This window comes from Sceloporus undulatus, chromosome 3, assembly GCF_019175285.1.
Source record: "Sceloporus undulatus isolate JIND9_A2432 ecotype Alabama chromosome 3, SceUnd_v1.1, whole genome shotgun sequence".
Taxonomy (NCBI): domain Eukaryota; kingdom Metazoa; phylum Chordata; class Lepidosauria; order Squamata; family Phrynosomatidae; genus Sceloporus; species Sceloporus undulatus.
This window is the reverse complement of record NC_056524.1, coordinates 270,746,735-270,769,840: the sequence shown is the minus strand read 5'-3', so window position 1 is coordinate 270,769,840 and position 23,106 is coordinate 270,746,735. Positions and strand designations below refer to the sequence as shown.

General features: G+C 42.9%; 2 protein-coding genes across 6 annotated transcripts in view; one reads left to right on the top strand and one right to left on the bottom strand.

Moving 5' to 3' along the window:
- Nucleotides 1–23,106, bottom strand: part of ARMC9 (armadillo repeat containing 9) — a 1,183,007-nt gene that overhangs the window by 595,685 nt on the left and 564,216 nt on the right. The window lies entirely within an intron of this gene.
- Nucleotides 1–23,106, top strand: part of RUBCN (rubicon autophagy regulator) — a 62,092-nt gene that overhangs the window by 27,206 nt on the left and 11,780 nt on the right. For 2 of the 5 annotated variants that reach the window (XM_042457378.1, XM_042457382.1), the window contains exons 6-15: nt 788–941; nt 3,621–4,178; nt 5,226–5,270; nt 6,828–6,905; nt 8,308–8,423; nt 9,503–9,704; nt 12,334–12,435; nt 15,443–15,517; nt 19,479–19,539; nt 21,004–21,136. In XM_042457378.1, coding sequence (XP_042313312.1) covers nt 788–941; nt 3,621–4,178; nt 5,226–5,270; nt 6,828–6,905; nt 8,308–8,423; nt 9,503–9,704; nt 12,334–12,435; nt 15,443–15,517; nt 19,479–19,539; nt 21,004–21,136 — 1,524 coding nt within the window. The remainder of the gene's footprint in view (nt 1–787; nt 942–3,620; nt 4,179–5,225; nt 5,271–6,827; nt 6,906–8,307; nt 8,424–9,502; nt 9,705–12,333; nt 12,436–15,442; nt 15,518–19,478; nt 19,540–21,003; nt 21,137–23,106) is intronic. The other 3 variants (XM_042457379.1, XM_042457380.1, XM_042457381.1) reach the window with 3 other exon arrangements.

The window sequence follows — 23,106 nt, the reverse complement described above, 5'->3', positions numbered from 1 at the left end:
TTATTTATAGCCTGCCCAATCACGTAGAATCCGGGCAGGTTACAACAATAACCTACCGCCCCCCCCCATACCCAGTACTAAAACAGAATTAAACAATGATAGTGTAAAACCATTAAAAGCATTTTTTTAAAAAGCAGAAACATAGGTGGGGAAGAATAGACAAATGAGGGGACAATATCTCTATATCTGGGGAGGGTAACTAAGTTGGAAAGGTCTGCTGGAAGAGATCCGTCTTGAGTGCTTTCTTAAAAGCTGTCAGAGTGGAAATGTGACGGATCTCCTCCGGCCGGTCGTTCCATAGTTTAGGAGCAGTAGTAGAGAAGGCCCTCTGGGAAACTGATGTTGGCCTAGATTTTTTTGGCTGTAGTAGATTTCTTCCAGAGGGACGGACAATAGGGAAGAAGGCGTTCCCTCAAGTACTCTGGGCCCAAGCCGTCTAGGGCTTTAAAGGTAATTACCAACACCTTGTACTTTGCCCGGAAACTAATAGGCAGCCAGTGCAGGGACTTCAAGACCGGTGTTATATGGTCATTCCTAGAAGTCCCCGTGATCAATCTGGCTGCCATATTTTGTTGATGAGGCACAGCAGATATGCCAGTATCCCTCAGCCATATACCAGAATCTTTTGCAGTGCACACACCATGAATGGTCTGGAATTCCTATCTAAACAAGTTAGCATGGAAAGCCTTCCCTGAATGTAGACAACTCCCTGGGTACTTTCTGTCTCTGATTCTGTATCTCTGTTTTCCTTTGTGCTATTGGCTCATTAATTCCTCCTTCCTTTCAGTTTGCCAGAAAAAGTGAGGTTTCCATGCCTATGACAAAGAGCCGAAGCCTCACGGCACTTTCTGGTTCCATATGTACCCCTCCCGCTGAATGCACAGCCCAGCGTTATTTTGGCTCCTTCTCAGGTGTTAACATAGCTGCTGCCAGTATCCAAGGTAAGCAACACAGGGTATGTTTCTCTGTGCTTAGAGCAAAGTTTCCCTGCCTTCTGTTTTTGAACTGCTGGCTTACAGAGTTCACGTCTAAAATTATGGCTGTTGTTTGTGTCTTCCTGAGTAACACTTCAGTGGCACTGTTTCTCTAAACACTAGTTGCTGTGGAGTGGAGGGAACAAAGGAAGTTCATTGTTAACTTTTGAGCCCTCCTTGCATACTTCATGGAAGCATCTGGTTGTCCACTGTTAGAAACAGGATGGTGGGATAGATCAACTACCACTCTGATCCAGTAGTGCTCTTTTTTTGTGTGTGAGGCAGGTCAATGTTCCGTTGTGGATATTCATCTTCCTCTGGGCAGCTGGAAACCACACAGATATTTTGATGGTACCATCAAGAATCATAGAATCATAGAATCATAGAGTTGGAAGAGACCGCAAGGGCCATCCAGTCCAACCCCCTGCCATGCAGGAAATCCAGATCAAAGCATCGTCGACAGATGGCCATCCAGCCTCTGTTTGAAGACCTCCAAGGAGGGAGACTCCACTACACTCCGAGGAAGTGCATTCCACTGTCGAACAGCCCTTACTGTCAGGAAATTCCTCCTAATGTTGAGGTGGAATCTCTTTTCCTGTAGCTTGCATCCATTGCTCCGGGTCCTAGTCACTGGAGCAGCAGAAAACAAGTTTGCTCCCTCCTCAATATGACATCCCTTCAAGTATTTAAATAGGGCTATCATATCACCTCTTAACCTTCTCTTCTCCAGGCTAAACATCCCCAGCTCCCTGAGTCGTTCCTCATAGGGCAAGGTTTCCAGACCTTTCACCATTTTAGTCGCCCTCCTTTGGACACGCTCCAGTTTCTCAATGTCCTTTTTGAATTGTGGCGCCCAGAACTGGACACAATATTCCAGGTGGGGCCTGACCAGAGCAGAATATAGTGGCACTATTACTTCCCTGGATCTAGATACGATACTTCTATTGATGCAGCCTAAAATCGCATTGGCCTTGTTAGCTGCCGCATCACACTGTTGACTCATGTTCAACTTGTGGTCTACTTGGACTCCTAGATCCCTTTCACATGTTGTCTCCTTAAGCCAGGTGTCTCCCATCCTATATCTGTGCATTTCATTTTTTTGCCCTAAGTGCAGTACCTTACATTTCTCCCTGTTGAAGTTCATTCTGTTAGCTCTGGCCCAGCTTTCTAGTCTATTCAGGTCATTTTGAATTTTGATCCTGTCCTCTGGAGTATTAGCTATTCCTCCTACTTTAGTGTCATCTGCAAATTTGATAAGTATTCCCCCAATTTTTTCCTCCAAGTCATTGATAAAGATGTTGAATAGCACTGGGCCCAGGACAGAGCCCTGTGGGACCCCACTGGTTACTTCTCTCCAGGATGAAAAGGTGCCATTGTTGAGCACCCTTTGGGTTCGGCCGGTCAACCAATTACAAATCCACTTAACAGTTGCCTTGTCCAGCCCACATTTTACAAGCTTGTTTGTGAGAATGTCATGGGGAACCCTGTCAAAGGCCTTACTGAAATCAAGATATACTATATCCACAGCATTCCCTTCATCTACCAAGCTGGTAATTTTATCAAAGAAAGAGATTAGATTAGAAACTCTTCTTATATTCTTATAGTCTCTTAATAACACATACAGCCATTCAATGCTTAGTCCTGTAGACATTTTTCAGGAATGCTTTCAGAATCCTTTGGGACTGGATGGCATGTTCCCAAGCTTTTAGCATTAAAACAAATGTGGGTGTACGTCTCTGCTTTCATGCTAGCACACGCACTAGGAATTGCATGTTGTTGGCTCCTCATGCTACTGCCACCACGACTGACCAATACAGAGCCCTGGTCTCAGAAGGCTCTCCAAAGATCTCCCTTCCTTTCCATTGCTGTTTTTGTAGGTGAACTGCAGGTGCCCCATTCTTGGCTAATAAATATGCACTTGATATATTGTACAGTTTTTAATGCTGTGAAGCTGCTCTGAGTCCCAGTTCTGGGAAAAGAGCAGGATACAAATAATAATAATAATAATAATAATAATGATGATGATGATGATGATGATGATGATGATGATGATGTATGAGACTGTTACAAAAGAATGTGGTTGCTGTCGGATGGGAATTCACAGTCACAGTAGGCAGCAGAGAATAAGATGAAGGAAGAGCTGCCACATTAGGGTTCAGATAGCTTGTTTTCCACTGCAGTGACATTGGCAGAACTGCACATGTTTCCAAGACACACCTTGTATACATGGAAATAAATTTAGAATATGAAAAATATCCATGTTCTTCTCTTAAATAGAAAAGGATATTTTTACCCCCTAACAATGTGAAGGTAGACTTTAAGAGAATCTATATATACAGTAACAGTTTGTGATCTCATTTGCTAAAATAGGAGTCTAGAAGAGCCATGTGGGAATCTGAAGGCAGCATTGAATCTAACAGCATGCTAAGTTGAAAACATACTTTTTACGCACGTGTGTGTAACCCACTTCTGCCCTGGTGGTAGCCTGAGTGTTACCCCTACAGTCTCCATCTTTCCACTACTAGGTGTGAGTGTGTCGATTCCTGAGAGAACCTGCTCATGAGTTTACTATAGTTGAATTCATCTCTTGTAGGTCTTGTTAAATCTGAAGAGTCTAACTTTCTTCTTTTCCTTGCTTCTTTCCAGACAGGAGGCTATCAAGCACTTTGGTTTGCAGTAACTCCAGCCAGCCTCAGGAAAATGCCCCGTGTGCCTCGTCTCACTGGCAGCCGGAGGGCAGGTCCCCCCAACGCCTGACTGCCCCTATTCCACAGCTCACTGTCTCTTGCCCAAAAGACTCCTCCCCAACTGGTGAGATGAGTGCCAGCACCTCATCTAACCCAAACGATGACCCCTGGGCAAGGAGCCTGGATGACACAGATGGGCCGGAATACCTGGCCATTGGGAACTTGGGCCGGCAGAGTCGCTCTTATGACAGCCCAAGTGAAACCAGCACAGCCACCACCAACAGTATTGGGAGTAGCACCTCCAATCTGTTTTCATCCAGCAGCTCTCAGAAGCGGGAGTCTCCCTCCTCCTTGAGGGAGCAGGGAGCAAGTGGTGGCAGTAGCAGCTCGCGGGGAACCAGCCTCTTGCGCAGGTCCAGCTTCTCAGAGGGACAGACATTGGCTCCTAAAGGGACACTCAGGAGGAGCCACATGCGCTCCCACTCGGACACCAACGTGGCCTCTGGGAAAGTGAATGGTAAGATAGGCAAAAGGGCTTCTGGATAAAGCCTCTGTAATCCCTGCTGCTCTTTAGTAGGTGCTACTGCAAACAAGAGCCAGCATGGCGATGTGGTTTGAATTTTGGACTACCACTCTGGAGACCAGTGTTCGAATCTTCACTCAGCCATGGAAACCCACTGGGTGACCTTGGACAGGTCACACTCTCAGGCTCCACGGAAGGCAAGGGCACACCTCCTCTGAACAAACCTTGCCAAGAAAACCTTGTGATAGGTTTACCTTAGGGTCACCATAAGTCAGAAACCCATGAAATCATAGTTAGTGGCATCAGAGCCAAAGTGGGCAAAGCTAGCCCTTTTCTCTTTATTTCTCTTTCTGCTACCACCTTTTCTATCTCCTCCTCCTTGCTGCTTTATGGGTGGCTAGAGAAGGAACAGCTGCTTCTCACCAGGGGTCTGAACTGATTCCTTGCAAATGGTTTTGAGAATTAAACTAAGGACTGGAAGTTCAATCAATCAGTTTTTATTATGGTCAGCAGCCAGCACTGAGAGCTGGCAATTACCCACCCCTACTCTAAAGCTCAATTACTAAAATTACTATAGGGAGAGACTGGGCTGCTGCCTTCGAGGCCATTACTTGTGTCACACAAATGCCACCTACAGTGGCTGCAGGATAATATCTCCTCCTGGTCACCATGGTTCTTTACAGTAACCCTGCACGAACCTACAGGCAATACTGGAAGCATCAGCAGCCAGTACAAGTGGCAGAGGAAAAGGCAGTAGGGATTGGCTGGGGAAGTGGCAGAGATCTGCACGAAGAGCTCAGTCAATCTGATGTGGGTTACATTCTCTGAAAGGAAACTGCTTAAAATGTTTGGCAGTCTCCCCCCTGAAGTGGGAATATTTCATGGTTGGGGTGGTAGCTAGCCCTTTCAGGCATTTTCAAGGGATGAGGAAAGGCACTGTCCTCAAAGGGGGGCAAGCAGGACTCCTCCTTGGTAAGTAACTCACCTCTCTTTTCTTTCTCTTAACATTCCCTTCTTTTCTGCTTTGCTGCATGTCCTTAGGAGGGCACAGAAACATCAGCATTATAATAGAAGATCCTGTAGCAGGTTTGGGACCCAGCATGTTGATAACCACCCACACCCTACACCCAACATCACTGTCTACCACAATGACTTAAAAACCTGTGTTAAAACTCTGCTGTCAACTTCAAAAAGCCTTTTCTTATGGGGAGGCTACTCCTTCAAGCTCAAGGGAGGGCTCCTTTTTAGCCTGAGGAGAAAAAGTTATGAGTTTGTTTGCTGATGGATTTAGACCGGTGTGCAAAATATTAAATACTGGCCATCCTTACCTGGATTGATCAGTGCTACACAGAAGTGTTGTCTGTGTTGGAAAAAAAATAACATGCCCTGATTTTAGTTATTGGAGTTGATACCAGCGTTTGTCTTGCTACCTTCTCTCCTCTTTGCTATTGCATGTTCTATACATTTATTCTTTCATGTGTCGTTTTCCTTCCATCTCATCCTTCATTTCCTTTTGTGTACTTCTCTTCATACCATCAATAAGTGGGATAAAGTGCAAAACCATCAGCTGTCCAGTTGCATCTTTATGGTTCTTGAAAATTGATTGTGGTGACGTTTAAACCAACGTTTAGGTCAAGTTCTGCGAATCTTCCCCGTAGTAATTGTGTCTCAGAGTCTGCCTTACTCCCATTACTCTGCAAGGGTAGGATGAGGGCAAACTTTGTGGGATGATGGGAAGCTGCAGAATCACCACTGTGGACCAGATCCATCTAATTCAGAGTTCTAAAGAAGCTATGAAGAGAGAGCTTCAACAGGAGGTCAATACCAGAGTATGTGTGTGTGGTGAATTTATAATCATGCCACTTTATAAAGGCCAGTGGTACCTTGAACTCCTCAGTTAAACTAAGGCTAAAATTTCCATCATAGAATCATAGAGTTGGAAGAGTCCATAAGGGACATCCAGTTCAACCCCCTGCCATGCAGGAATACACAATCAAAACATCCCCAACAGATGGCCATCCAGCCTCTGTTTAAAACCCTCCAAAGAAGGAGACTCCACCACAGTCTGTGAGGGAGTGTGTTCCACTGTCAAACAGCTCTTACTGTCAGGAAGTTCCCCCTAATGTTGAGGTGGAATCTCTTATCTTGTAGTTTGAATCCATTGCTCTGGGTCCTGTTCTCTGGAGCAGCAGAAAATAAGCTTGTTCCAACTTCAAAATGGTTTCAATATTCCTTCTGCTGTGAGGAGGGGTGCTTCTATTCCATTTTACAGAAATGGAAGCTGGGCTTCAGTACCTTCATGGGAAGTGCCTAGTGAATTTCAATGAAATTTTGAATCTGATTTTCTGAGATTTGAGTGACATTCACTAGCACAACTTTTGCTGCTATAGCTATAGCTAGTTGGGATATCACCCTTTTTAGCTTTCTGCATGATTTCCCTGGAATTGTGCTTCGTGGCTATATCTCTGCCACTGTTCCTGCTAGACTTCCATTGGCCCAAATATTCCCATTCCCTCCTTGTTGGTTTAATCCCACCCCCCACAGCGCATCATTTTGTTCACATCATTCAGTTCTCTTGGTTTTCCCTAGACTAGTTCTCATCATGACACCTGATGGTTTCTTTCTTTTATGTATTATGCCTAGAGTCCAATGGTGATATTTCTAGGTTCAAAGGCAGCTCAGTGCAGTGTGGTGAAGTCAGTACTCCTGGCTCTGAGTTCGGTGAGTAGGATGACATCATTTTACTCCAGCTTCCCAGCTCTCCTTTGGAGTTGATGCTCAACATGGTAGACAAGGTTGGGTCTCCCTTATGCAGAATTCCAAAATCTGAAATATTCCAAAAAGCAAATCTTTTTTCGTGGGGGACTGGGATAGTGGCGCCTTTGCTTTCTGAAGATAGCTCACTATTCACAAATTTTGTTTTATGTACAAAATCATTTAAAACATAGACCTTCAGTCTATTTGTATAAGACAGGGGTAGGCAACCTGCGGCCCGTGGGCTGGATGCAGCCCGATGAGGCCTTGGGACCGGCCCCAGCCCGGTCCTGCCGCCGATTGCCGCCGGGGCCTTTGGCCTCTCACGCACAGGGGCAAGGGGGGCAATTGTCTATAGATGCATTTATATTAACATTTTTTTAAAAAATCAGCAAATTTTTTGCGTGTCCTCCACTTTTTTAAAAAAAGTGTCCACCATTTGAAAATGTTGTCCTACATTTGTCCCGGTTTATTTATTTATTTAAATTGTTTTAAAAATTATTTAATTATTTATTTTTTGGCTTCGGACCCCCAGTTGTCTGAGGGACAGCAACCCGGCCCCCAGCTCAAAAAGGTTGCCTACCCCTGGTATAAGGTGTATATGAAACATAAATGAATTTTGTGTTGAGACTGAATCCCATCTCTAAGGCCGTTACAGACCGCCCAAAAGGGGCGGTCTTGGGCCGCTGCTGTTTGCTCCGTGAGGGAGCCGCAGCAGCCAAACCGCGCGATTCCCTCACAGAACAAAAAAGGAGCGTGCAAATCGCGCTCCTTTCAGGAACCCGGAAGAGATGCCGCAAGTGCCAAAGCGCGCGCTCGCGACGTCTCTTCCGGTTTTGGACGTGCGGACGCAGAGCGTCCGCTATGTCAAGATGGCGGCGCCCATCTGTATAGGGCGCCGCTATCTTGACGTATCGGTTACGTGCGAGGGGCAAGGCGCGTCCAGAAGCGCCGCCCCTCACGAGTAATCGCGGTGCGAGGACGGCGCCTATTAGGCCCGTCTATAACGCGCCTCAGATATCTCATTATGTACCTGCATGCAAATACAGGTATTCTGAAATCCAAAAAATTCTAAAATCCAAAACACCTCTGATCCCAAGTATTTCGGATAAGGGAGACTCAGCCTGTTTAAGCATTTATAGACTTTCTATAAAAGAGCTTATGGATAAGAGCTATGGCATCTTTCCCAACCCATAGAGGCTGGGGCGATCTACAGAATGGCATAGAAATATAGCACTTGTTAGACCTCCCATGTCTTTCCATAGCTTTCTTGGTTTCTGACATCTTACTCCTGGTTATCTGAGTCCTATGAGTCCTCTTGACAAAGTTCTCAGAATCTGAAGATGAATTTTCATTTTTTACCCACCAGATATTGGGCAACATCTACACTCCGGTGAAGGGATGTTCCGGAGGCCCTCAGAAGGCCAGTCCCTAATCAGTTATTTGTCAGAGCAAGATTTTGGCAGCTGTGCAGACTTGGAAAAGGTGAGCATTGGAAAGAGTGAAAATGGATGGTCATCTTTAACATGTAGGAAGGAACCCATATAAAACAAGCATAAAGAAGGAGTCAAAAACATTTTGCTCTTCCTAGTGATTCCATCTTAAATAAACCCTATGGATTTCTGCAAGAAAGGTATGCCCTAACCAATTTTTTTTAACAATCCATACACCGTAAAGCCAGCTCCTGTTTTTCACTAAAATAATTCTCTATTGCATATATTCCACGTTTCCACAAGAACAATAACTTCAGGCAATTAACAATATTAAATTGCAGAATTAAAAGCCAAGTCTTGACGCAAACATAACATATAAATTAAAAGCATAAGAATAAGAGCCAGCATGCAGGTAATTAAACACCCTTCAACAGCATAGAGGCCTACCTCAGTAAAAAAAATGTCTTGACATGATAATGGAAGAATAGAGAAAGTCAGTCTAGTATCCTGTTGTTAGGGAGAAAAGTCCCTTTCATGCCAAGGGGAAGAGTTGGAAGACAGACTACCTTACATCAGTTCCCTGGTTGTATCCATCTGTCTTACCATATCCCTCATCTCTAGGAGCCTTAAAGAGAAACCTGTACCTCTAAGGATCTGCATAAGGAAGAGAAAAGTTAGACACAGTGTCATTCCATTTAGATGAAGGGCGAGTTAAATTGGTAATACCCTTAGAGTGTCATAAAGAAAATGGTTTGTGTAGCTTCTGTGTTTAAGGGAGCTTAGTCAAACTAATTTTTGACTACACATTGGTGGAGGTGATTGTTGATGGTGATCTCTAAATAGCAGAACATAAGCTTGTTCTGTCCTCAGCATGACATCCCTTCAGATATTTAAACATGGCTGTCATGTCACCCCTTAACCTTTCTTTTCCAGGCTAAACATACCCAACTGCTTAAGCCAATCCTCATAGCAGCTTCCAGACCTTTCACCATTTTGATCACCCTCCTCTGGACACGCTCCAGCTTGTCATCATCTTTCTTGAATTGTGGTGACCAGAACTATACGTAGTATTCCAGCTGAGGTCATTCTGTGCCCTGCTCAAAACTTAATACATCTTTCCTTTTCCTACAGGAAAATGCTCACTTTAGTATCTGTGAGTCACTCATTGGTGCCATTGAGCTGATGAAGTGCAACATGATGAATCGGCAATTGGAAGAGGAGGAGGAGGACAGCGACAAAGAGATCCAGGAGCTCAAACAGAAGATCCGCATCCGGAGGCAACAGATAAGGACCCGACATTTCCACCCAGCTTACCAGGAAATGGGTTCTGACAGTGAGTGATTCCTTCCATCTCTGCTTGTGTGTCAGGCAGTTAGAATTTTGCCATCTTGGGAGTGAAGATGGTGTCTTTGCAGGTTTACAAGATTGTGGGCAGCTTGAGTGTATTTCCAAGACTATAGATTTAGGACAGTGATCTTGAATAAGCAGTCAGCTATTCATGTACTCTTAGGAGTGGAAATCTTTGCCCAGGAGAGGGTAGTCTGGGAAGCTGACTATATGATGCAAAGCTTAGGGACCTTTGTAAGTACTTCTGCTTCTTGTTATTTCTGAGCTGGAGGGTTTATCTTGAACTTCTGTTTCTCAGCCACAGGAACTCCTAGTTGACAATCTTTATACTTCTGTCCAAGAGCTTAGTAGAAGCTAGTGCTTTAAAAGAGAGAGAGAGAGAAAAAGAAGCGAGATTGTCAAAGTGCAAAGTTCTGTTACCTGTGGTTCTGTAATTCTATACCAAATTCCAATTGGGGCAGTGTCAGTCAGAGAATGTGAGGTTTGTTTACTTTTGCAATCAGAGAATGATGAAATATATGCAGAAACACCCATGCCAGGATATGAGTATTTGGGTTAGGATGCAGTTTGCTTTGAGGACTGCTCTGAGGAATACTTTCTTGGATTTCCTTCTCCTTTCATTCTATATGAAGAAGTGGCTTGAAATCCACAAAAGCTCATGCTAAAATAAACCAGTTAGTCTCAAAGGTTCTGCTAGATTCCTTGTCCTCCACCCTTTTCTTTTCCCCAGTATGGACATTCTTGTTTCCCTCATATATATACTGGAAGTAAATAACAAAGAGGAGAGGCAGAAGGTAGCAGAGGCAAGTCAGTGAAGAGAAAGGGAGGAAGAGAGATGAAAAAATGGAAGAGGTACCCTTTTCCTGCAAGTCTTTTCTGAAACACCTCTTTTCTGATAATTGATTAGGAAGGACTCAGCATGCTAAGTGGTCAGGACCCTTACACGGGTCTGTTCCAAAAATTGCAAGATTAGCTGTGCACCTTTCCTACCTATCTTCATTGTATCCAAAGTAAGCAATGTGAGTCCAAAAAGGTTTATGCTGAAATATACCAGTTAGTATCAAAGGTGCTGTTATATTTCTCTCCCCCATCCCCTATTTCCTTTTTTACATACCTTATTTCCCCCCGTGATATAGTTGATTGGAAAGAAATTTGTGGCCATGACAGAACCATGATAGAACCAAATGTATGGAGTTAATATGGGCTTAAAGAGAAAGCACAGCATAGTGGTTTGAATGCTGGACTATGACTCTGGAGGCCAGAGTTTGAATCCTGACTTGGCCATGGAAACCCACTGGCTGAGCCTGGGCAAGTTACATTCTCTTAGCCTCAGAGGATAGCAATGGCAAACCCCCTCTGTAGAAACTTGCGGGGGGGAAACCCTGATACTGTACATATATTGTACTGTCACCATACGTTGGAAATGACCTGAAGGCACACAATAAAGACAAAGGGACATAGTCCATTTTAGGTCATGTTCTTAAGTGCTGCATGTAGCAGTTGGTGCTCATAGGCCTAGCATCTTAAAGATTGTCATCTTCTACAGGTAGTTGTTCACCTGCCATTCTGCTGGACTTCTGCATTAATTGCAGAAAATGCCAAATGAGATTAGAAAAGTTTGTGTGAGTGATCTGGCAGTACTAGGTTACCCACTGGTTCTCTTTCTTCCTTTTACCTTGTTTCAGTCCTGAGTTGGAAACTTTTTGGAAGTGAAATAAGGTGATCAGTTCTTTGGAGAAGGTGATGCCGATGGTCATTCTTTTCTAAAGCACCATGCACAAAGTAAAAATCAGATCATCCCTCCACATAGGTTTAAAATCTACTAAATATGGCACAAATGTGGGTTTGGGGAAATGCGGGGATGGGGAGGAGGAGAGAAGAAAAGAAACAACCTGAGGCATTGATTTTTCAAGTTAAATAGTTCTTTGAATGCCTATTTGAAAGTAAACAGGCCAGCAGGAGAAGCAGCAGCTGATATTTCAGTTGAGTTGGTGAAATGGGTTTTGCTGTCTTATCTCTTGCTCTGCAGTGATCTGGTGGAATAGGTGGTAAAAAGTTACCCAATGCCTTTGAGGGATGCAATGGCTTAGTAGTTAAGACACTGACTCTAACAATTACAGTACAAGGTTGGCAGGTGAGCAGTTTGAGACCTAAGCACTGTGAGATGGAGGGAGCTCCCATCACTAGTCCCAGCTTCTGCCACCCTAGCAGTTCAAAAGCATGTAAAAGGGCAAGAAGATAAATAGATATCACTTTAGTGGGAAGGCAACAGCATTTTGTGCAGTCATACTGGGTACATGACCATGGAGTTGTCTTTCACAACGCTGACTCCCTCAGCTTAGCAATGGAAATGAGACCCCTCCCCACAGTTAGACACGACTAGACAATCTTGTCAAAGGGGAAACCTTTAACTTTTCCAACGATGCTTTCAGGTGTGTTCAAAAAAAGAAGGGAATCAGCAGAACATTTTCTGGAAAGCTAGTATAAAGGTCTGCAGACTGTGCAAACTCCATCCAGTTCTGATGTTAGCTGTCTTGATTTTTTGTTCTATGATACTAGAGACGTTTTGTGTTCACATATCATTTTCTTTGTCTTCTTTGCTGTCATTCTCCCAGGCCTTTTAGCGACAGACAGCGGATCCCACTTCAGCTCCCGAGATTCAGCACACCTGTCTGACTCAGGATCTGCTGAAGAGGTGGATGAATATGAGATTAAAGGTAAGATGGATTTGGAGGAATGAGTGCTATGCTTTCATATCTTTATACAGACTAATGAACCTGCCTTATACTGAGACAGCTATCTGTCTAGCCCAGTGCTTCCACTCAGATTGCCAGTTACTCTATAACATTTTTGGAAGAAGTGCTTTCGCTGTGTGAAGTTGTTTCTCATTTCATAAGATACCATGGACTCAAGCCTTTTGCAAGTGAAGCATGTAGTCTGCTATTGATCTGTGGCCCCCTTAACAGAACTATGTGCAGCTCTGAAAGTAAAAAAGAATATCTTTGCTTGCCAAAATGGATTACTCCTTTTGTATCAAAGCAACAAGTAGAACACCTACAGGGAGGTGCAGATGATGGGCCCAGGGTGAGATAGATAGAGATATTTACAATGCTCATTTAATTTAATCTATCTAGAGAATGGCCCTGAAACTTTTTGAAAAAACTGATTGCACCTTGATAACCTTAAATTTGAAGGTGTTTGTCCAAATGGAAAAAGATTTGCCTATGATACAGTGGTGCCTCGGGTTACGAAATTAATTCGTTCCGCCATTCCCTTCGTAACGCGAAAATTTCATAACCCGAAATAGCTTTCCGTTAGCGCTGGAAGCCTATAGCATTTGAATTTCGCGCCGAAATGAATTTCGTAACCCAAAAAATATTTCGTAACCCGAAACAGTTTTTGCCAATCCAACTTTTTCGTATCCCGGAAATTTCGTAACCCGCGCATTTCGTATCCCGAGGTACCACTGTAGTTTCATTACAACATGAAATACACTGTCTAATCCCCTTTCAAGACAGGATCAGTAGAAGTATTTCTTTCTGTTTTGAAAGTAGCTGCAGCACAGATATGGATGTGAAGTGAGGATTTCAAAACAGAAAGAAATACCTCCACTTGTTCTGTCTTGAAGGGGAATCAGACAACATATTTCATGTTACAATGAAACTATCATGGGCAAATCTTTTCCCACTCGGACAAACACCTTCATATTTAATAAGGTTCTCATTAGTGAAAGGCACAAACAGTTCTTTTTAAAGTTACAGGCCTATTCTCTAGATAAAATATTTACACACACACACACACACACACGCATGTGTGTGTGTATGTGTGTATACACAGATGAAATCATTTGGGGCTAGAGCCCACAGCAGATTTGTACTTGGTGAACTTATGTGAAGTGAGGATTCAGAATGTGCTTCACTACTGGCCCAGAGCCCAAGATAGACAAGGCAGAGAAATCAGCCCAGGAAGTTACCTTAACACTAGTATACTGAAGCCACTCTTGATCTTCTCTAATCCCCAAAACCAGTGTTTCACATCCTTTTGTATCTGATGTCCCAAAGCTATCACTCTGTCAAAGTCCCTGAGTCCCACCATGAGGGAAACATCCCCCTCGGCAATTTTCCCCAGAGGGAAGTATGTGTGTTAAAAAGAATTTTGTTGGTATAGTTATAATTTCTGGTAAATTTTAAGAACATAAAAAGTCACCATGATAGCAGTAGCAAAAATGATAATTCCATTAGTAGTTCAAAGGCTTTTAATTATCGTATAAACTATACATTTTACTACAAATGTAAAACACAAAAAAGATAAGCAAAAATTGTGGTAATATTATAGAGAATAATTTTTGTTACTATGGATAAAATTCTTATTATCGCATGTATAGTATATCAGTAGTACACGTACTGTTGGATGAGATCCACCGTCCTCATTGTGCTTGTTTACCAGTTAAAACATCTGGAGCATCTTGTTGCCTAGAGACCATATCTCTTTTTTCTTTGCCTTTTCCCTGCTTTATTTTCACTCACACCTTGTGACAGGATTTGCCAAGAATTCAAAGAAGGCTAGCCTAGTATCAGTATATCAGGATGCCTGTGCATTGTGGAGAGTGCATCAGAACTACTTGAGAAACCTCTGGACAGAAGTGTTGTAACTTTTTAATGACACATGTTAAATCCCCCATAAAGAAGCGATTAGATTCCTGTGAAGCTCCTAAGATGTTAATGTTTCATGCCTCTCCCAATTTCACTTGCTCTTGCCCTCTCTTTAGTGTATTCTTGTGTTCAGTCAGCCATTCAAAGAGATTACAGAAACAGATGTAAATAAGGGTATGGTTCATCTCCAGCAAAATCATAGTGGGGTGGTGTGAGAGCTTTAACATAGCTTTTAAGCAGTTGTTACATTTGTATGTTCCAAGAGTAAAAGAGACCTGGAGGGAAGAATCCATGGAGGTGAGGCTATGATCAGACTACAGTATGAACCCCATATCAATGGGGTATACACTCCGGACTTCTGAAAAAATGAAACCACAGATAATAGCAAACCCAATTGAAATAAATAACTTTTAGAGGAAGTTAACCATATAGTTGTGTGGGAGATGTGGAGATGCCTAGAGAGAACACCCCTCTAAGCATTTCAAGGTCCTCCATCACACCTCTTATTGTCAACCTCCACTGGAAGCATACTACAGAATTGTGCTAAAGGATCTAGAAAATGCCTAGACAGAACATATTTTTGGCAAGCAAAAAAGTGGGGGCCAGTCCTATGGATATGAGAGTTGTACTGTACTATGTTGGGAAGAGGGAGGGGAGGACAGAATTAGGAGCCCACAGTGAGCAAGCTCTTCTGAATCCCTTAATGCAGTGGTTTTTAACCTGTATTATTTGGAATTCCAGGATGTCTCAAAAGTTTCTGGACTTCCTCAGTGAAAGTATCTTTCTCTAGTGTTACAGATCTTCCCTGGTAATTACAAAAGATGTATTGGTTGTATTCTATGTTTGACAGTGGGGCTGGTGCATGCCTTTGGTGTATTTACCTGAGGATATGCCCAAGAATCATCTTGGATAACTCAGGGCTGGAAAATAGAAAACCATTAGTCTGGTCTGCAGGGTCCATTGTTCTTGCCAGTGTAGAGGAAGTCCTCACCTATCCTCCATCTTGTGTTTAGAACCTGTCCTCCCCTCCTTCTGCTGACATGCAATATTTTGTCATCATCATATCATGCAGATGGTAACGATGGATCTAACCTCATTCAATTGTCCAAGAATGGCCTGTCCGTCTCAATGGCTTCCTTGTTTTCAGGTAGTAACCTCTCTCCCAAGCATCTTTGTGTACATGTCAGTCAGTCTGTGTCTAGGCACAACTAGTTGGATCCCCTTAGCATAGGCTGCATGTTAGCTGAGTGCTTCCCTGCAGTATTCACATTTCACAGTGTCTCCTTGGTTTCCCTCCCTTACGCTATGGTAATTAGAGGCAATCGTCAATCGTGCAGAGCTTCTGGGAGTTTAAATAACTTTAGGGTGGGTCACCATAAACATATCAACCAACCTTCCAAAGAATATAATAGTACAAATGTGCAAGTCTATTTCATTCTTGTTATAAGTATTAAGGTGCACAAGCTTGGGAGTGCACAGTGCAGTTTCTGTGGATGTTATGGTATTTTATTATATTATGATATTTAATGTGTGTGTGTGTGACTGTATAGATAGATAGAATGATAAAGTAGAGTCAAGTTTTAGGTTGGCTTATGCTTATGCTCTCTGAAGATGGTGGCTCACCAAGTGTGGATATGAACATAAGAATTTGGCTTGCTGGATTAGGCTGAGATATAAAATGGCTGCTGTCAAAATATTGCCTTTTTCAATGACCAGTCAGCTGTCTCTGGAAGCATACAAGCAAGTTGTAGTCTAGCAATGGTGTGCACATCTGGATAAAATCTGTTCTCACATGGCATGATTGTTTGAGGGATGCATCTGAGCCTAAAGGATGCAGGGGATGGAGAGGGGAATGAACCTGTCTCTCTGAGATGAACAGAACACAAGTATTGATCTTGTTCCATAAGAATCTTGGTGTCATGTCCCTATGTCACTGACTAATAGACCCCGATATCCTGTTCTCTCTGAGGTGAAAAACCCATTCTTGGCCTACAGGAGAGAGTTGACATGCCACAATGTTCTTCCGCATCAAAAAGAACTACCATTTCCCTTGAGATACAAAATTATCATGAAATGAACATGGATAGAAACTTCTCCCAGACATAATGGTTTGTGTGTGAAAACAGGAGAGGCAGGTCTTGTAGAGAGTCAGTGTGGTGTAGAGCTTTGTGTGTTGGACTATAACTCTGGAAAGCAGGGCTCTAATCCCTATTCAGCCAGAGAAATCCTCTGGCTGACATTGGGCAAGTCACAGCCTCAGAGGAAGGCAGTGGAAAAACCCCTCTGAATAAATGTTGCCAAGAACATCCCATGATGGTTTCACCTTAGGATCACCATAAGTTGGAACCAACCTAAAGGCACACAACAACAGTCCAATAGTCCAGGTGTAGCCATTGCTGGCCACATATGAAAAAACTTGTCATTAGTCCTATGAACATAGCTGTTCATAGTACTTTAAATTAATTGTGATAGGCAGAGAGCCATATCGCTAAAATTCACAAACCTACCTGAGGACCTTTGTTTTTCATGGCAACCAAGGTTGCATGCAATCTTCCACATTTCCCTATATACTATCATAAATATAAAAGGTACAAAGGCAGCGAGATGTGGATGTGCAATGTGGAAATATTTGAAGGGATGTCACATTGAGGATGGAGCAAGCTTGTTTGCTGCTGCTCCAGAGACTAGAACACAGAACAATGGATGCAAGCTACAGGAAAAGAGATTCCACCTCAACATTAGGAGGAACTTCCTGATAGTAAGAGCTGTTTGACAGTGGAACACACTCCCTCAGAGCGTGGTGGAGTCTCCCTCCTTGGAGGTCTTTAAACAGAGGCTGGATGGCCATCTGTCAATGGGGATGCTTTGATTTTGAGTTCCTGCATGGCAGAATGGGGTTGGACTGGATGGCCCTTGCGGTCTATTCCAACTCTATGATTCAATGGTTTCGCCACTCTAGCCAGTGAGAGGCTGGCATCCAGTTGTGGACCTGTAAATGTTCCATATCCAGTTTCATGCCAGAGTTCATCTTAGATTAGGCATTTGCCTTTAAATCAGATCAAACCAAACAATGTTTTAGGGAGAATATTTGTTTTGTATAGTCTGTGGAAATTTTCCCATTGTGGCTGTGAGGAGACTGGTATTAAGACTGCCAAGTTCAGATGGCTTGACTATCTAATGAAAAAAATCACACTTTTAGTTAATTTTTTTCCATTCATTTTCCCTTCATAGCAGTAGCTTGTCCAGAAGCTAATGAAGGCTTGCAGAAACGGACGAGGGAGAGTGAAGGGGCCATGTCCCATCTCCTGCCAGGCAGCCTGTGCATGCTGGGGGTGGTTTATAAGTACTCAACGTGCCAGTTTTCCATGTTTTAAGTCTAGGGCACTTAACAACAAGAATGTAAACAAGTAAGATACTTAAAATAATTAAAAACAAAATATTAAATCCAAAAGTTAAAAACCAAACAGCAAGGTTTTAAAACATAAGAAAGCAGCAAGTAGAATATTCACAATAGCAACAACAGTGAGAGAATAAACCAAATAACCTTATAGGCCTAAGGTCTTCTCCCAAGAAAAACTTTCACATGGCATTAAAAAAGGCACAGTTGAGGGGGATGTACAACCCACAATCCTTGGTCCCCCGGGGCATTTCCCTTGTGACCCACCCAGTGGGCCATTCATAAATCACTTTCCTTGTAGTCCACTCAAGGCCACAAAAACAATACCTGGCAACCTGTATCGCATACTCATTAGGACTTAGCCTTGCCTAAAGTATTTTCACATGCACTGAGTGACTAGTCTTATTTACTAACTCCTCTTAACTGGCTTCTTTTGTCATATGTATGTTTGCTAGGGTTGAGTAACAATTAGTGACTACTCATCTGTGTGACTTCGTAAGCTTTGTGGCCTAATCCTGTTGTAGTCTTGTGAACTGTTTCTAGGCCTCTTATAACTGTCCCTCTCGCTCAGCATCCTTACCGGTAGTGGCCAGCCATGTGCCCTGTAGAAGTTTATAGACAAAAAAAATACTGTAATCTCCATCCCATATTACTAATCCAAAAGCAGTCACTTCCTTTCCCCTGAAATTGAAACAATAGACTAATAGGTCTCTGTTGCCCCATCTTCCATGTAGTTATTGGATGTCTACATATTATTAAAATGAGGTGTTTATTCTAGTGACTATTATTTTGCCAAGGCAGGATGTTTACAGTCATTCCTCCGTTTTTGTGGGGCATCCATTCTGAAACACACACCCCCAAGTGGAAATTTGCAAATATTCGAGCCCCATTGTCTTGAATGGTTGTATGTTCCCATGGGTGCACATGTCATTTTAACGCTCTCTGCTTGTTGGTCCTTGAAGGACCAAGACCATGGAGTCGAAGTCCGCAAAAATGGAGGGACAACTGTATATCCTTCTAGAGCTGGGAAGGCACATCTTAAAACGTGATAGCAAACTTCTTCATCTTTGGGGGTCAAGCTTCTTAAGGAACAGTGGCCAAACAGTTTAGGCAAAGAGAGCCCAGCTCAAGGATCAATTAGGCAACCTCTTCTTAGGAAATAACTTACTTTCTATTTAAAAGTACTTCTGTCCAGCAGTGCCCAAGAAACAGCACTACCCTGGCCAAAAAAGAAAAAAGAAGAAAAAGAAAAAAGTGAGTGTAGAATCACTCCGACTGATAAAAAAAAAATCAGCCTGGAGGCCTCTGTAATTGCTTCTCACTTCTTTATGGGAAGAATGCAGGCTGCAGAAGAGAGTGTATATCTCTTATGTCCAACCTCACACATACTGGGACAGAGTGGCTCAGACAAATGAGGAGTGGGGCATAGTTCAGCTAGCCATCCTTCTTTATGCCATATATGTTAACCATAGAAACCTGGAAGCACACTCTGCAGCATTCTTTGTGAGGATGGCTCAGTGTGGATGGCACAGAAAGTGGGCACAGATTTGAGCTGGACCACTGTATGAAGAATAAAGTGGCCTGCCAAACAGCCCTGTTTGCCTATCGCTGCTGTAGAACAGATCCTTGCTAAAATAGTTAACATCTTTGTAGTATGGTCATTATTAAATGTAATTTCTTTCCTCCCTGTTCTCACCATGCTATGACCTAGATGCAGACATCAAGAGGAATTCAGCTCCCAGCAGAAAACCCTTCCATTTCTCTGGCACCACGTATGTATCCATGCTATCATGCAAAAACAGCGATGAAACTATGTGCCTGAGTCTATTGAACTTCATTGCATCCTCAGATGTAACTTACTGTTGACTCAGTTGGTTTCTGTCACTTTACAGACCCTACTCCCCTATGCTTTGGCACCAACATCCATAAGATGTATTGCTAATAGGAGAATAACTTTTGTATCCTAACTAAATCAACATACCTGTTCCCCAGTCATGGAGTAAAGTGACAGTGGTGGGGGAAGTGTATTTATTTGGTTAGGGCCCCAGTATTATTTTCTTGTCAGTGATGCTTCTTATTGATGTCTATGCTAAAATATAGGTAAGTAGAGTCTGAAGAGTGATAAAGAAAGCAACAGAGGCACCATTGCTATACCTAAGAATGGGACAAGGTTCATTTCACTCAGGCAAAAAACTGTGACCTCTGACAACAGGGAAAGAACCAATAGTTAATCTTTATATCAGGATTGGGCAACTTTGGGGGGTGGGTGGGCTGAGGGAGGGCTGCATTAACTCCACAGGAGAACTTGGAGGGCTGCATCCAATCCCTGCAAAAATGCCCCTAAATGTTCCCAAACTCCCCTTAGGCTGCATGGGGAGCATTTTCAACATGTTTTTAGGTCTCCTGGGCCATTTGAGACCCAGGAGAGGCATTTTATAAAACAGGCCTCACCATGGCTCCCCAAAACATAGTGAAACCACCCCATGCCCTCAGATGGTATTTTGAGACAAAAAAGAAAGAAAAAGAAAAGAAAATGCAGCACTCAGCAAAAGAGAAGTTTCTCTTTCTTGTAGTTGGAAATGAAAACAAGAGGGTTAAGTCCAAGATTTCATGGGAAAGGTGGCTTTCAGGCAGGATGTGTAGTAGGGATGGAAAGACTACTTGAAAATATTTGCAAAATGGTCAGAAACCATGTTTTTCAAGTGTTGAAAAACCCTGATGGGAAGAATCCTGGACTGACAAGAATCTCAGCAGTTTGAGACCTAATCTGCTCAGAATTCGTACATGGTGGTTCTGCACAGGAAACAGAATTTTTGGTGTGGAAAATAATATTTTAATGCAGAAATATTAATTCCTGCATAGAAAAAATGATGTTTTCTGTGCAAGAAATGCTGTAATTGAGGATTTACTTTGCACTTAATTCGCACATAGAAAACAGCATTTGCTGCAGAGGAATTAATATTTCTGCATGGCAATATTATTTTCCATGCAGAAAATGTTGTTTTCTGCACAAAACAATAGTGTGTAAACTTTGTGCAGAATAAATCCTGAACTGTGAATACTATTTGAAAACTGCATGATTTCCTGCAGCTTGAAGAAAATTGCTAAAATTACTCGCTGTCACCTTTGAAAAAAAAGCACCTTAGTGACGAATTACATCCCTAATATGCAGAGGGAAAGACAGAACTGTCTCCACTACTGTGTCTCTACTGATATCTGCCAATTTGTTGAAGCAGGTTCCACTCCTTTCTCAACTCGAACTCGGCTGAAGCTGTGGCCATGGGCCTTCTGAAGCAGTTTGAAGGGATGCAGCTGCCTGCAGCTTCGGAACTTGAATGGCTTGTGCCAGAGCATGATGCCCCGCAGAAAGTAAGCTTCTTGTAAACGGCTCCTCAGTACCACCAGCTCCCCTTCTCGGCTTTTGTTTGAGTAGGCTCTAATAGTGATTGAAAAGTGTTTGCTGTTATTGCAAACTGCAAGAAAACCACAAGATGACACCCTTTTGTGGTGTACATTGGAATGTAGTCTCCTGTTGTCATGTGGATTGATAGGGGAGGGAATGAGAGCCCCAGTGAGAAAATAGGGGCTTGCTCCATGATACAAAGGGACTTGGGTGTCTTGCAGGACTTAGCATGGAATAGAAGACATGGCTGACTCAAAAGTCAAAGGGATACAGCAGTGTGATGGGTGTTCAAGTCTAGGGAGAAAGAATATCTCCAAGGCTATATCCAGAGATCTACAGGCTTCAAATTCTAAATAATGTCAGACGGTCAGAACAATTCAGAATGGAACAATCTCTTTGGGAGCTTAAGGAATCCCTGTTTCTTGTCTTTTAAGAGATGATGGGAATGTGATTGGCCTGTTTTTGTACCTGAGGTTAAGAGTCCGAACTTCATCCCAGCCTCTTTTCCGTAATTAACTTGGAGCATAATCTCCTGGGGAGTTCTCATGTGCAAGACCTCTTGCTGTGTGCAGGACCTGCAAAGGAGCTCTGCCATGGCCTCTTCAGTAAAGTTTGTGCCTAAGACCTTTCTCCCAGATTACCCCAGTGCTATCTTCTGCTTAGCTACCCAGACTCCAGTGATTGCATCACCTTACCTCGTGTTGGGTTGGCTCTGTTCAGTTATCCTACTCTTGGCATTAGTTGGAGTCCCTTTTTCAAGATGTGTGATTCTATCATACCACTCTGCTCCTCTGTGAGGTGGCAGTTGACCCAGGATTCCATGTAGCACCAGTAACACTGGAATAGGTGTGCCCATATGCAAGATAAGGAGCAAAAGATCTTGAGAGTCACATAGAGACCAAATGTGAATCCTGAATAAATTCAGCCAGTAGCATTTGGGCAGCTTGAAATATGCCAGCTACAGTAAGGTCTCTGTGCTTTTTTCTTGTTGGCCTAGAATAGTTAATCAGGGAGAACCACTTTGATAGATCATTTGTTGATTTTCAGGGCTTACGGCTGTCTATTAAAAAGCTTTTTAAGCGACCCAAGTGGTATAAGAAAAGACAGCTTTCCAAAAAACTCCTGCTGGTATGTCCCAAATGGGAAGTGTGCCAGAAAGTGTGTGTGTGTGTGTGCTTAACCAGTGTGCTAACAGCCTTGTATATAATTCCCATCTGAAATAGTAGGAGGTGAATGTGTGCGCACTCCTTGAAGAAATGTCCTTGGTTTGGAGTGCTGAATGAGCTCTTGTTGCAGAGATCAATGGGAAATCAAATTTGTAACTGGAGCTATTCACACCTGAAGTTGAAAGATAGCAAAACCAAGCAAGCTCATGGTAAATGAAGTTAATTTGCAGAGTCCTGCAGATATGTGTGTGTTCTGATTTGATGCTTTGCTCTGCACTTCATGCTTACGGGAGATTTGGCTCAAATTTTATAGCTTATTTTTATGTGGAAGGTCACTGGGGAAATGCATATTCGGCATGTCTTCAGTCTTACACCTCTGACATACATGTGTTTAACAGTTCAGTAACTTAGAAATCTTAGTGTGTTTGAAAAACAAACAAAAGCACATAGCCTGTCCTGGGTGAAAGTTCAGATGCCTGGCAGAGAACAAGGCATTGTAGAAGGGCAGCAGTCATGAAAGAAATATTGAAAATAAGAAAATAAAATAGCCCTAATTGTATACCTTGATGAGATGTAAAGGCCTGCCGAAAGCTGATGTTCTGTGGTGTTGATGTGGATGCTACATTTCAACATTGCTAAGAAGACCTAATAGCCATTATACTGAGCTAGTGCAGCATGATGCAGGACTCCTGTAAGCATGCTCCTGCATCCTGCAGCTAATTAATCCCATGTATGCTGCATTGGCTTTGCAACTACTACAGGTGTGTGGG